This window comes from Trachurus trachurus (genome assembly GCF_905171665.1).
Source record: "Trachurus trachurus genome assembly, chromosome: 16".
NCBI classification, from domain to species: Eukaryota; Metazoa; Chordata; class Actinopteri; order Carangiformes; family Carangidae; genus Trachurus; species Trachurus trachurus.
Genome location: NC_139902.1, coordinates 25,096,453 through 25,110,225, shown reverse-complemented (window position 1 = coordinate 25,110,225; position 13,773 = coordinate 25,096,453). Strand labels below are relative to the sequence as shown.

Sequence of the window (13,773 nt, the reverse complement as noted above, 5' to 3'; positions counted from 1 at the left end):
ACTGTTGCGTTTGAGAGCTACTAGACTACTACTAACTCCCCATCCCCTCGTTGTGATATAATCAGCACCATGGAGAGCGCCACTTAACTGTCTCCTCGTTGAGAATAACTAGGACACTGTTTCTGCAATAAGATAATATCATTGAAATGTCTGTTTTCCAATGCTGTGGCTACTACAATTGCATTTTCATTAATCCCCACTGTTTTGATTTGGATATAGAAATCAGAGACACATTAATCAGGAGAAATAAAACCAAAGCGATGAGCGCAAAACCAATTCTTATTTAACTTGTGTCCCATCCTGACTCTACAGTTCTGCTGTGCCTTCTTAATGTCTCAATGTGTCTTCAGTGTTAAACCAACAAACCAGCACATGGGATTGCTTTTGAACTCTTACGCCAACAATAGAGCTGAAACTTTTTAGTCAATGTCATGAAATGTTTATCTCTACTGTTAGTTAAGAGTTTAGGCTTTAACTCACAGGGAGTGTCAGACTTCTGCCAAAAGCAATCATGGGCCTCATATTACCTTTAATAACAGTGATATGTGAGTCAGTTAAGGTATCAGAATTGGCCTCGGTAAAGGTTGATTAGTCCAGTCCAAGTCTGCAGTACATCCATTTTTCCAAAGTCCCCTTCTTCTATCCTGCCTCCGTCTTCAATCATTTACTTTCTACAAGAATGACCATCAGGAGTTCAACAGTCAGGGTGTTATTGTTTCTGTTAATACCCTCTGAGAAAATGAGAATCAGAGCTGGTGCTGGAGAAATAATTATTTATTTCCTTGATTGATTCTTGAGGGATTTTTTTTCTCTTGTCCAATAATAATAGCAGTGGTTTCAAAGATCAAGGTTAGGTAGTCAGGAGGGAATCTCAAAAGGATGAAAAGTTTCTTCCACCCTGCTGCCAGTTTTAAAATAAACACCCTAAAAGCAAGGGGAAGAGATAGAAAAGGATTTTGCAGAGAGCAAATAGTGAAAGTAGAGAACGTTTATCATTCCATGCAGAGAGGATGACATGAGCATCTTATGAAAAAAAAAAAGACTTTCTGCCCAAATCCAAAAGTCCAAAACCTTCCCCCCTCTTCATCCCCTGCAGCACCAGTTTCAGCTCCAGCCATCCTTCCTCATCCCATTTCCATATCTGTTTCCAGTCACTGCTCCATCACCAACCCCCCCAGTAACCCCATCCCCGAAAACCCATTGGCATCCCCATCCCTGTCTCATGCTTTATCCCTGCCCCAGCCAGCCTGCAGCTCCCTGCTGAGTTAAATGGAGTGTGCCAGTGTCAGGGGAGTCGCGTGTGCTCAGTTCAGCTCAGCTCAGCTGGGCTGCTAGCGTTATAAACTTACTGTGTGATTATTGTCAGAGCGAGACTCCTCCCCCCAGGAGGTCTGCTCTGATGGGCACTATGTCACCGGGTACAGTCAGCCATGGAAGGTGAGATGAGAGAGCAAAGGAGGGATGAGCAGTAGGGATAGAAATGGGGGGTGAGAAAAGCACATGGAGAGGGAAGAGAAATAGTGTTGGTATTGACTGGTCGGGATTGAGGGAGAGAGAGGAGAGAAAGAGAGCGAGGAAAGAGAACAAGCAGGAGGGGAGGGAATCATCAAAGGAAAGAAAAAGCTAAGCTGAGCAAGGGAAGCCTGATGTATACCTATCAGAGCAGACAAAGACAAGGGAAGACACACAGGGAGTGATATAAAGAGGGAGAAGCAGAGGAATAATGTGCTGGTAGAAGAAAGAGAAGCAGCAGGGAAATCAGCAGAGGAGAGGAGAAGGGGCAGAGACGGGGAGGGTGAGTCGAAAAGAAAGGCAAGGAGAGAAATTAGAGAGAGAATTTTCAAGCGAGTGATGTGTGCTGTGATTGTTTTCTCTCTCTCGCTCCCTCTCCGCCTCTCTCTCTCTCTCTCTCTCTCTGCCTCGCTCTAAACGGTCGGGATGTGGCCTGTATCTGCCGGCAAGAAGGAACTCAATTTGGGACAATTTACTCGGCAGTCTCAGCCCTGATGCACCTCAGGGACAGAGAATAGAGAGAATGAAAGTGAAGGAAGATAGAATCAGCAAGCCACACACACATACACATACACACACACGCGTGCGCGCGGACACACAACGTGCGCCTTGCACACAATTGCCGCCGAGTAGATTTCACTTAGTTAGTTCTAACTCTCCCAGGCGGTCAATACGATTGAGTTTATAAGGCTTGGAAATGAAAAGCCCAGGATAAGGTTAGATAAACTGTGTGCTATTTGATTTCGGCCCACCTCTCGCAGAAAACCCACACAAGACAGATGGCTGGAGGGGATACGCTGAAATCATGTTGTGCAAAAGGGTCATATGGTTGATTAAGGCTGAATACATAATAAGTTCAAACCTCACTCTACCTGGATCGGTCCCTGTAATGATGAAAGCACCTGCATGTTTTGCCAAATGCATCTTTTTTGCATTCTTATCATATAGTTCTGAGTTTGTTTTTGTTTTTTTTATTTCTTACAAATGCTTAAAAAAGGCACTCACTCAAAGGATCTCACATCAGATCTTGTGTCCTGTAACTGTGTGTACTTCAAGAGTGTGTGGACTTTGACAAGCTTTTTGTCTGCATGCTGACAGGTTGGCAGTCTGAAGGGCATGTACAACCTGAAGGACAGCAGGGGGCGCTCTGACAGAGCCACCTTTGAGACCAGACTTGCGATTGCAGCAGGGGTAAGTATCTTAAACTGTACCAATAAATAAACAACACTGCTGAATGAGATATCCCTCAGACAGTGGGATCTAGAGAGTCTACATGTTCTCAAAAGAAGCAACTCTGAGGTTGTGTTTTTTTTTTTTTGGCTTGACTTGCACTGTCTGTGTAACACAGCGGGAAATGGATTTGTAGCTACAGCAAATCAGAGTGTTCAGCTACTTAGACGTGAGTGTTTGATACATTTAACATGGCCACGTCAAGGTGAATTCACACCCTGGCATCAGTTCTGATTTTACACAGCATGTATATGCAAATAGAAGTTCATTTGGCTGGCGTTGCTGTTTTAATCAGGGGACTAGTGTTGATTAGCGAGAAGGAGGGAGGAAAGAAGACAAAAAAAAAGAAAAGAAACAAAGCCATGTGGTGAGTAATGGCTGAAACTTGTTTACCTTGCTTGTGTAGCTCGTGAGCCTGTTCCACCCGATATCACTTTGTGCCCCCCCCTTCCACTCCCCCCACTCCTCCCTCTTGCCACCTACAGCAAGCCTTTTCTGCATCACCCTCCAAAGCACACAATGCAGCCTCCTCACCGGGCTTCCGTTGCTAGGGAAACCGTCACCCGCGGAGACATCCCATGACAGCGCGGGGTGGAGGGAAGGGAGGGGAAGGGGTCGGAGATGCGGCTTTGGCCCTGTCCTCTCTCTCCAGAGTGCAGCAGACCTCTGGCCCTCTCACCGCCCACTCCCCCCCCTCCCTCCGTCAGTGACACACAAACAAAACACACAAAGCCACAGTTGCATTTATACACACACACAAGCACACACACAGGCCGCCACACGCACGTTCACACGCCAAAAACACACGCGGCGTGAAGAGCACAAGGAACGGACAGAAAGTAAAAGAGAGGGAGGATTTCCAAACTTTGTGATTCAGAGTTATCATCTGAACCAGCATGCGTGTGATTAATTGAAGTAATTTATGCGCAATCTCCAGTGACTCCATGTATGGTTCATGATTTCATTAAACTGTAACTTTAATTACTTTTCTACCATGGTAACTTTAGGTGAAAATGAATTTGCACCCCCAAAATGTCCCACATTTCATAATGAGTCTTAAATTTAATGGATTGCACAAATAATGCTTTGCGATAATGAACAATTGCACACTTAGATGTTGCATCTCTTTACACTGTTGCATTCTTAAACACCTTTCCATTGAGCCTTGTTTGCTGGTTGTTTTGTCTTACGTGAAGTCTTTTTTTTCCCCCCAGTATCGAGAAAATAGAAAATCCTCCTTAATTAGATGATTATTTTCTTGTCCTAAAACCAACCAGACTAATGTAATCCACTTTAATTGCATTTCTAGCCTGAAAACAGTCAATATTGTAATGGTTTTATGGAAGAAATATTTATGGCAGGTTATGTGTTGCCAAACACAATTACAGTGTGTTAGCTACAGCACCTGGCCGGCTGCCAGGGCCTGACGCCTGAGCTATACTGGTGCCACCCACCTCTGACCCAGACCATTGTATAAACAATCCTACAAGCTACTTCTCACTCTGCATCACTCACTGAACTCTGCATCGCATGGCAGGTGAGGAACATTATAGAGCTCACTAACTGCTTCACCATGCAAAGGGGTTGGTGGGTTGTAAGGTTGAGACAGAGTTAATGTTAGCTTAAAGGACTAAGTGTATAGGATTTAGCCCCGATCCATTGGCAGCAATGAATATTCATAAATGTGTTTTCATTATGTGTAATCAGCTGAGGCTATAAATCGTTGTGTTTGCAGCAGCTTAGAATGAAGCCTTCATATTTTACATACAGATCAGGTCCTGCTCCATCGTGCTGTCCTGTTGCACTTGCTCTAGAGAGAGCATTTTATGTTTTTTATTTTATATTACTTGAAGGCTTTTGTAAGTTTTCCTTCACATTTGGACAGGGAGGCATTAGGGGAGTAGTTAATGGGTTGAATGTGGAAACCTCACTGTTATGTCAGGTTCAGGAACTGTGTTTTAGGGTTAACAACATATTTTCAAGTTCTAGCAACACGGTAAAAATACCAATTGCATATAAGGTTTGAAGTATTTTAGTTTCATTTGTTCAAAAAGGAAGATTTAGTTACTGGTTTATCATTGGCTAAACCACCTGTGGACTAAACTGTGTCCTGCAGGAAGAGATGTCCAGGTTGCATCATCTGAAGCCAGAATGAAAGGTCAGACACCTTTCCTGTCTGTGGTTTTGACAAACTCGCCTCATGTCACCGCTACAAACAGATCATCCTCAAAATTAAAATCCCCTCTTTAAATCTACACAGATGTCGATGTAACATGACCTTAAACCCAATATGGCAGTGTGTGCAGAAGCTGCAGCTCCTCTCTCTTTGTCTTTGACCTGCTGTTGAGTTCATAATCAAACTTTTTCATTTCATCCTATCATTGGAAAGTAAATGTTGATTGAGAAGTGACAGCATCAGTTGTTTGGTTCCTTTTAAACTTTGCTTTCACTATGCAGGTACAGAACTGCAGAGGTAACTGCTGTCCTAACTGAAACGCTCTCATGACAGTTTGTAGTGATATATGCCCAGATCATCCAGTAGGCATTTTTGGACAGGGGGACAAAGTTTATTGGTGGACATATACAGCTCCATTGTGTTGCTTTTTGCTGTCAATCTCACCATTTGCTTCTGCCCACACCCCAGAGCAGCATGTTGGCTGCTGTCCTCCTCCTCCTCCTCCACCTCCTCTTCTCCTGCATCTCTCTTCATTAGCTACAGCTATCCCTCCCTCATCCTGTCTTGCTGCTTCAGTTGCCACAGCAGCAGTATATATAGTTGCAGCCTGGAAATGTAGGGAGCAAATTAATTGGATCGCTAATCGCACAGTGGTCGAACTGTTCAGCCTCCCCACGCGTGTTTTCTTAAGTGTGTGTAGATAGTTACTCTGTTTTGCTAACACTTTGTCTCTGTGCCTCCTCGGGAGGATGAGCACCTTTTTGAATCTGAAAATATTTTTCAGTATTCATGTGGGTTGAAGGAACAAATATTCAGCAAATATTCAGTTAACAGGCGGCTTCGTCAGTGTGTTTGTGACGGAGAGAGGGGGAGAGAGTGACACCTCACTGGTCAAGTGTTTCGACCGCACTATTTTCTCTGTAACAGCAGGGTGTGGGTGTCGTATAACACCTCTGAAATGGGTTTTCAACACACATTCATATAGGTTAGTATACATCTTTATATGTGTATACATCTTGGACGGGGGTCATCTGTACCCTTTGACTCCTCTTGATGGGAGGTAGAGAAAACTGAATGAAAAAGATGAGTAGCTGGTTAAGGAGACATCTGAATTGCCCCTCACTCCACTCAAGGTCCACTTACTTCTGGAGCTTTAAACTGCATCACACAGTTATCATTTTTAGGTTTCCGTCCAGTTCATGTAGTTAAAACCACTCCAGATGTTTCACTCTCTATAGTTCAATGCCAAATAAGTTAACTTGATCTGGTGATGAAGACTGCGATGAAATTGAAAGCTCCAGATCGATTTGACCTTGACTTGAGATCTTGTCGTTCTGTATACTGCTGTTTCCGAAGTCAAAAATAAACTGTCAAGCAAATTTCCCATATTGTATGTGGCGCATCTGACGTGATCTCAGTGAAATCAGGCCGTTTAAGCCACATGACACGGCTGCTGGATCACGTTAATACTACAACCGGTCACTGTGTGTGACTCGGTTCTTCCTAATATCTTAAAGCTGAGAAAATCTGCTACTTGTATGATGTAGTCAAATGAAATGCGCCAGAAATTGATATTAGCTTCATTAGTGGTTTGCACATCTTATTGATTTGTGTGATATATAGGAGGCTTAAGGTGTTATTGTGACTACACTTGGTTGAAAAATATGTTATAGCATACTGTATATGTTATGAGCTGTATCATAGGTTCCCGGTAAGCTTCATCTTTGTCACACAAGTGTAGATAATGATGTGACACCAAGGCTAACAATTGATTTATTAATTTTAAAATGCCAGACAATTTACTTATTTATCACATAAATTGATGGAAATAATTATTTAAGAAGAAAAATCTTGTGTTACATAACAGAAGAATAACAAACACCCTCCATAGTCAGTGGCATCTGCAGTGGCTGAGGTAAAACAGTGCATAGGAATGGGGCTCTGAGGGCTTTATAACAGCTTCCTGTTAACACACACACACACACACACACACACAGAATGGAGGTCCATGGTGGTTTCTCAGAGGAGAAGGGGGTGGGTTTGCCTCCATGTGATCCCGGCTGATGTGACCCTCTGTCAGCAAAGCAACAATAAGCTGTTGTTTTAATAGTGCCGCTAATGACATAATTAGCAAGTCTGTGGAAAAGAAACAGCTCAACCTAAACATGTGAGGGGTCCGAGATAACACACAGAGAAAGACACAGTACACACACACACACACACACACAAGGCATTCACATGCCAACAGACATGCGCACATTAACAGTGGACGCACAGGAGCACAGACACGCAAGGCAGGGCATCTTTATTTAGATAACGCATTTCATACCAAGGGGCAATTCAGTTTGCTTTACATAAAGACAAAACAGAAAGACAACCAGTTAGAACTGGAAACGGAAAAACTGCATAAAAACATACAATTTTTTAAAAATTAGAATAACCCAGAATAGTAAAAAATGTAAACATTAAACATACAGTTAAAAGCAAGAAAAAAAAAGAATATATTAAAACAATAATTAAGGGTATAGGCAACCACAGCTCAGTTAACACACACACACAACCACAACAGGGGTGAGGTGTGACAGGACAGTGGGATCATCTCAGTGTTTGCTCTTTTCTCTCTAGCTCATTTACTTCAGGCTCCTCCCCTCCTCAGTGACCCTCTCCCCCACTCTCCCAGCTGTCTTACCTGTTGGAAGTTTCCTTTTCAAACAAACAGTTATGTCTCTGGCTCAACTCTCCACTGACCTTTTACAAAATGTATCACATACTAAACCCCTGTCAGCTTCTGACACAAACACACTGGTCCCTACTGGTGTGCTATACACACTTAACGCACACACACACACACACACAAAATACTGCTGTTCACAGTAAGTCCCAGTCTTCTGACGTCTGTGCTTGAATACGGTGTATTTCCTTGTCTTAAATGAATCTAAGCTGCAGCTGTTTAGATGCCATGTCTGATTGTTGCGGCTTTAACTTGCAAGGTTTTCAGCGCTGAGAGGAATCAAAGACACACACTCAGCAGAACTGCTGTTAAGCTGCCTTTTAAGTATACTGAGAAACTGGATAAAGTTATGTAAGAGTCGACCAGTTTTCCCATAACTATATAGAAATCAGTCTATTTAAACATGGCTCCGCCTCCTTTTGACCCTATAATGTATGCATGTTTAAAGCAGTTGGGAGTTTTTGTATTATATTAAATCTACTCAATTCCCCAAATAATTATCTGAAAATCCCCATTTTGAGTCTTAAGACATATTGCCCTATAATATTCCCCCAGATGGAACAAAGAAGTAGTGCAATGCTTTGTGTTGTATATAATAGATTGGAAAATTACAGCCATGCAATGCAACACTTCTCACTGAAGATGCACGTGAAGATCACGTGATAAGCTCATTCAGTCTGTGTTTAAAAAGGCGTATAGTCTCTCACCTGTATTTCAGGCTGTGGGCCAGTGCAACATGAGCAGTTGCATGTTATTTTACTGCTAGATGTTACTGATTCAGCCAAGATTAGATTTGTTAAGCAGCGGTGTGTTATGTTACTGTGGGACATTTGGAGAATGGCCAACCATGCTTGCGGTCTAAGAGCCTGACCCTGCGTGTAACACACATGTTTTCATGGGTGTGTGTGTGTGTGTATGTTCCCCTCATCTGAAGGGGTTTGAATTACATGTAGATGCAGATGCAAGATTGAATCATCCGCCTACCTTACATGGCTGATGGCGATAAAAGCCATTTTGGATCTTGATGGTAATGCAGGTCAGAGTGTTTTTATGAGTAAAAGTGTGGTCAGCAAAGTTCCACATTGTTACACAAATCATATGAGGTTTTTGTCACAACAGGGATTTTAATGGCTATTGCAGAAGAAGCACAAATGACCATTAGCATCAATAACAGCTACCAATAACATTAATAATGGCTCTGTTGTATTAAGGGGCCACGAGGCTGACAGTGAGCCAGAGCACACATGTCGTCATTCATGTTATTATTTACACCTGTGTTTGTCTCGCAGCGACACGTCTGAATTTATTATGTGAGAAAGTGCTCTCACTGCAGCTAATTAAGAGGAATTCCCACCTCCAATCTATTCAATTAATAATAATTCCAACTCTTTGTCTTCGATAAAAGCAATTTTTTGTTTATGATCCAATGCAGAGTTAGCTGGAGTGAGCAAATTACTTTTAGTCTGGTCATAGTGCAGCAGTAGATTTTCCAGGTATAATAAAATCATTCAGAGACATACACATAATCTACATCCACAATCTTTAAAAGGATAGTTCAACATTTTGGCAAATTGGCCCATTGCCATAATCCCTATAATTTTAGGAGTAGGTTCGTTACCTTTAACTGTCGGTGTAAGCTATTTTTAGAACGGTGGAGCAGAGTCGCAAGCTGCTCAGAACTACGCTACGGAGGCTAATGGGATTTCTTGGTTTCCCTCATCAAATTCATCAAATACACAATCCAACAACTCCAAAACGCTCTTGTGGACAAGTTGTGACCTGCACATTCACCACGCTATGAGATAATAACGGAACGTTACGAGACAGAGTTGTTTTAGAGGTAAATTTATGCAAAACTGGTGATGCGCGTTCCCGTCGGGGGTAGTTTTTCAGCAAGCAGTCTCTGCATTTGCCTCGAAAACAACTCCAACAACCGTCTCATAACATTCCGTTATTATCTCATAGCGTGGTGAATGTGCAGGTCACAATTTGTCCATGAGAGCAGTTTGGAGTTGTTGGATTGTGTATTTAATGAGTTTGATGAGGGAACCAAGAAATCACCTGAGCCTCTGTAGCGTAGCTCCAAGCAGCTCGCGGCTCTGCTCCGCCGTTCTAAAAATATAAAGGTTCAAATAAAGGTAACGAACCTACTCCTAAAACTATAGGGATTATGGCAATGGGCCAATTTGCCAAAATGTTTGAACTATCCCTTTAATGTCATTAGTGTCATTGTTTGGGCTGTACTCTATATTTAAGCCCATTACATTCATCAGTGTCATGAACAAAACAGGGGACTGTGAAGCATTATTAAGCCAGTTTTCACTTAGCTGGTTCCATCGTGATGCTACAGATGTCTCTCTCTCTCTCTCTCTCTCTCTCTCTCTCTCTCTCTCTCTCTCTCTCTCTCTCTCTCTCTCTCTCTCTCAGCCACTCCTCTCTCCACACAGGACAGAAAAAACATTTGAATTTCCCCTCAGTGCTTCCTCTCTGCTGAAGCGTTTGTGTGCTTTTTTTTCCTCCCCTTATTTTTCTTCTTCTCTTTTTTTTTTCTTTTGGGCTATTTTTTTTTAAGACTCAAGTCACATCTGCAATCCCGCGGCCCTATAAGGAGCTTTCACGCTTTTTGGTTTGCTTTAGATGTTTAATACCCCCTCTCTTTTGTGTCAGGGAGCCGGAGAGGCGTTAAGAAGCGCTGATAAACCCCACTTAGATCCCTTCCTGGCCCGTCACCCCGGCCTGCCGGGCCGCTTTAGCAGGGAACTGATCTGTGACGGCCTGCCACTCAAACTGAGCACTTCTGAAGGCTGACACAATGGAGTGAGCAACACACCAGAGGGCCTGGGGGTGGGCGGGGAGGGGGTTGGTGAAGGGAGGAGGGTGAGGCGAAGGAGGGAGAGAGGAGGCCAAGAGGTGCCCTAGAAGAAGACTAGAGGAGGGGCCAGGGTGTATCTGTTATCTTTCTCCTCGCTTTCACTTTATGCAATTCTCCCTCTCCTTCCCCTTGCCGCTCACCGCCGTAGAGCTCACACTCTTTTAAAAAAAAAACATGTCTCACTGTTAATCTTCAGGTTGGTGGACGGTATTACACACACACACACACACACACACACACACACACACACACACACACACACACACACAATCCCTCACCTCCGTCTTGTGTTTTTTTTCTCCTCTCTGTGGTCCTGGCCAGGCTGTCAGTCTGGCAGGTAGAGATGGGAGATTGAATGGCGAGGCAGGGAGTTGGTGGGAGGGGTTGAGGACCGGATAAGGATCAGCAGTGCGTCAGGGTCTCTGGATGCTGGCGACTGCGCCGGGTCACGCGGTGCATTCACTGCTGCTGCGTGCCGTAATGAGTCCAGACCAGACCAGACCGGGGCCGACAGCAGAGCGTCAGGAAGCACAGTGTAGTGATTGACAGGCAGCGGGAAGGAAGGTGGTGAGGAGCTTGAGAGAGGAGGAGGTGGTGGTGGGGGGGGTGGGATGGGGGCATGTGGCCACTGCCGCTGCCATCACCATCACTTTCCCAGGGGGCCGTGGGTGGGTAGCGAAGCCCAAAATGTCAGAGCTGATATCTGTGCAGCTCGGCTCGTATCACACTGCTGCAGCTGCCTGCCATCCACCACTCCACTCATTCATGTAGGGACATGGGAGTGTTTTGCACGCACGCACGAGCACCACACACACACACGCGCGCACGCACACACTTCTTCTGTTTCTCCACCACCTTTCTATTCTATGGAGCCGTATTCGTGCACACATATATTCATCATAGGGCGTCTACGAACCCACACACACACCTTTACTCCTCCCGTCTTACTGTCTTTCTTCTCCTCCTCCTCCTCCTCTGCACATTCATTCAGATTGTGTCTCTGTCAGTTGTACCTCAGCCGCTCAATCATGCAAGTGCTACACACTGCTCTATTTTCCTTCCACACTGCTGGAAAATGATTTTTCCCAAACAAGTTTATTTCTTTATACACGCTGCCCTGTCTTTCTTTATTGATCTCAAACCTTGTTCCCCCTGTGTCTCTTTCTCTTTCCATTTAGCTAGACTTTTTGTTATGAAAAGAGAATTGTCAGCGTCTTTTGTGTTTGACACTGAAGTTGCATCAGCTTGCTTTGTATTGCAACATGTGTTGGGCAGCCACTGAGGGAAGTTTCATTTATAAAGTGCGCTTTTTTTTCAGTTTGGTGATGTCATTCCTCAGTGCTTTTACACTGGCCTTTTTTTATATAGTAAGTGTGCTGAACTTTTGGTGTGTGTGTGTGTGTGTGTGCAGCCTATATGTCACAGCTGGATGATGAATGCGCTGACAGTGGAGGGGTCAGTGTCACAGACAGTGTGGTCAATTGCCCCTTGTCCCCTGAGTCTAACCTTGAGCAACACTCCCTAAAGAGTCTCAATCTGCCATTAAGGTCCACGCCTACACACGCACACACACACTCCCACACACACACACACACACACACACATTCACAGACACTCCCTTGTGAGTGTGTGCCATTAGTAGCTGGCAGGAGCTGGTTTGACAGAGAGCGATTAGCTCCCTATCATGTGTATTGATCACTGTGTCCTGGCTGCTCCTGGAGAGGAGGGAGGGGCTGGAGGGGTTTTTACAAGGTAGTTAGAACACACGCACACACATGCACACACACACACACACACACACGCAGTCACATTCCTGTTATTGCTGTAAGTTATACCATGTAGATATTTATAAAGGTGATTGTATGTGTGTGTATAACTCCCATGTCTCCAGTTTCTGGATCGATTGTATGTATTTTGGGAAAACACTGACATTATAATAGACTATGTTTCAAGGATGTGTTTATGCAGACTAAAGGATCAGGATAAACCAAACTCCTTTTTGCTGTGTGAGAGTCTGAAATTCAGTTGTGCACATGATCAGATCATTTTTAGAGCATGCATCTCTCAATATACAGGTTTCCTGCCTGGAGAGCAGCTGTAGTCTGAGCTCACGTGTACACGGCAACTAGTTTGTAAACGTCCACAGGTGGAACATTAAAAAGAGTTGACTTTGCTCTCATAATAAATTAATATGTATTTGCAATATCTGAATGAAGGACCACTGTGATCCAGGCTCATCAGCCACACATGGTTAACCAGTTCTTTAATTGGCAGCAATGCCACATTACAAAAAGATACACTCATGACGCAAATGAAGTTTGAGCTGTTGCGCTTAGTTCAGTCCACAGTTGACTTCCTCATAGGAACATATTGTTCTTGTGTTGTATACAGTGATTCCTGCCCGTCATCATTGAAAATGTCCTAGAAAAGAACTGGTTGGATCTACAGTATGTGAATGTACTTTTAAGTGCAGCCATGTATTTGTTTATGAGAGATAATCACTTATTATATAGGCCTATTGATACAGTGAATTTAAATGTAAAACTTGATGTTTGTCTTTAAAATGTCTAGTATAGTTTACACTGTAAGTGTGTTAATAGAGGATAATGACTCTGGCTCTCTTGTTAATTAGACATAAGTAAGTACATAAGTATTAGACTGAGCTTTTTTTTTTTCTTTCAATTTAGCCTCACCCTAAATCAAGCTATGTTCAGTTTAATATAAACAGCCGTTTGATTACATCTGCACAACTGTAAAAGTATCACATCCACTCCTTGGCTCGTTCAGACCGGCTCCAGGCTGCTGCTGTTAATTGAGTCTAATTGAAGAACATGAAGGGGGGAATAAAGCAAGCAGGCTTTTAGGACATAAAAGACTGCAGCCGCCTCTCAATAGTATTTATTTTCAACCTCTTTCACTCTGATTTAAGTGTAAGAGGACAATAGTGGACTGACACTGATATGTGTGTGTCTGCGTGTGTGTCTGTGATCTGTTGTTTGATTTAGTGCACCCACCTTCACAAGGACCAGCCTCTTATCAGATCAAAGCCGCAAGCAGCAGCCTATGAAAGAACCAGTGTGCGTGTTTGTGCGTGTGTGTGCCGTGGAGGACAGAGGTGTAGGTGAGGCAGGGGTGTTTTTCTTGCTTTTAACCCAGGACAATGGGACTGCAAAGGACAGAGCAAGCGAGTACACTTTGAACTAATGAAGAGGAAACCTTTTACTCTCCTCCATAAAGATACCCAACTCTCAC

At 43.6% G+C, this 13,773-nt stretch overlaps 1 protein-coding gene across 1 annotated transcript in view; it reads left to right on the top strand.

Annotated features, from left to right (window-relative positions):
* LOC310999766 (PC3-like endoprotease variant B) overlaps positions 1-13,773 on the top strand; it is a gene marked incomplete at both ends in the record, with an annotated part of 161,223 nt that overhangs the window by 15,764 nt on the left and 131,686 nt on the right. Inside the window, 2 exons of the mRNA XM_083990320.1 lie at positions 2,611-2,703; positions 10,317-10,416. Coding sequence (XP_083846446.1) covers positions 2,611-2,703; positions 10,317-10,416 — 193 coding nt within the window. The remainder of the gene's footprint in view (positions 1-2,610; positions 2,704-10,316; positions 10,417-13,773) is intronic.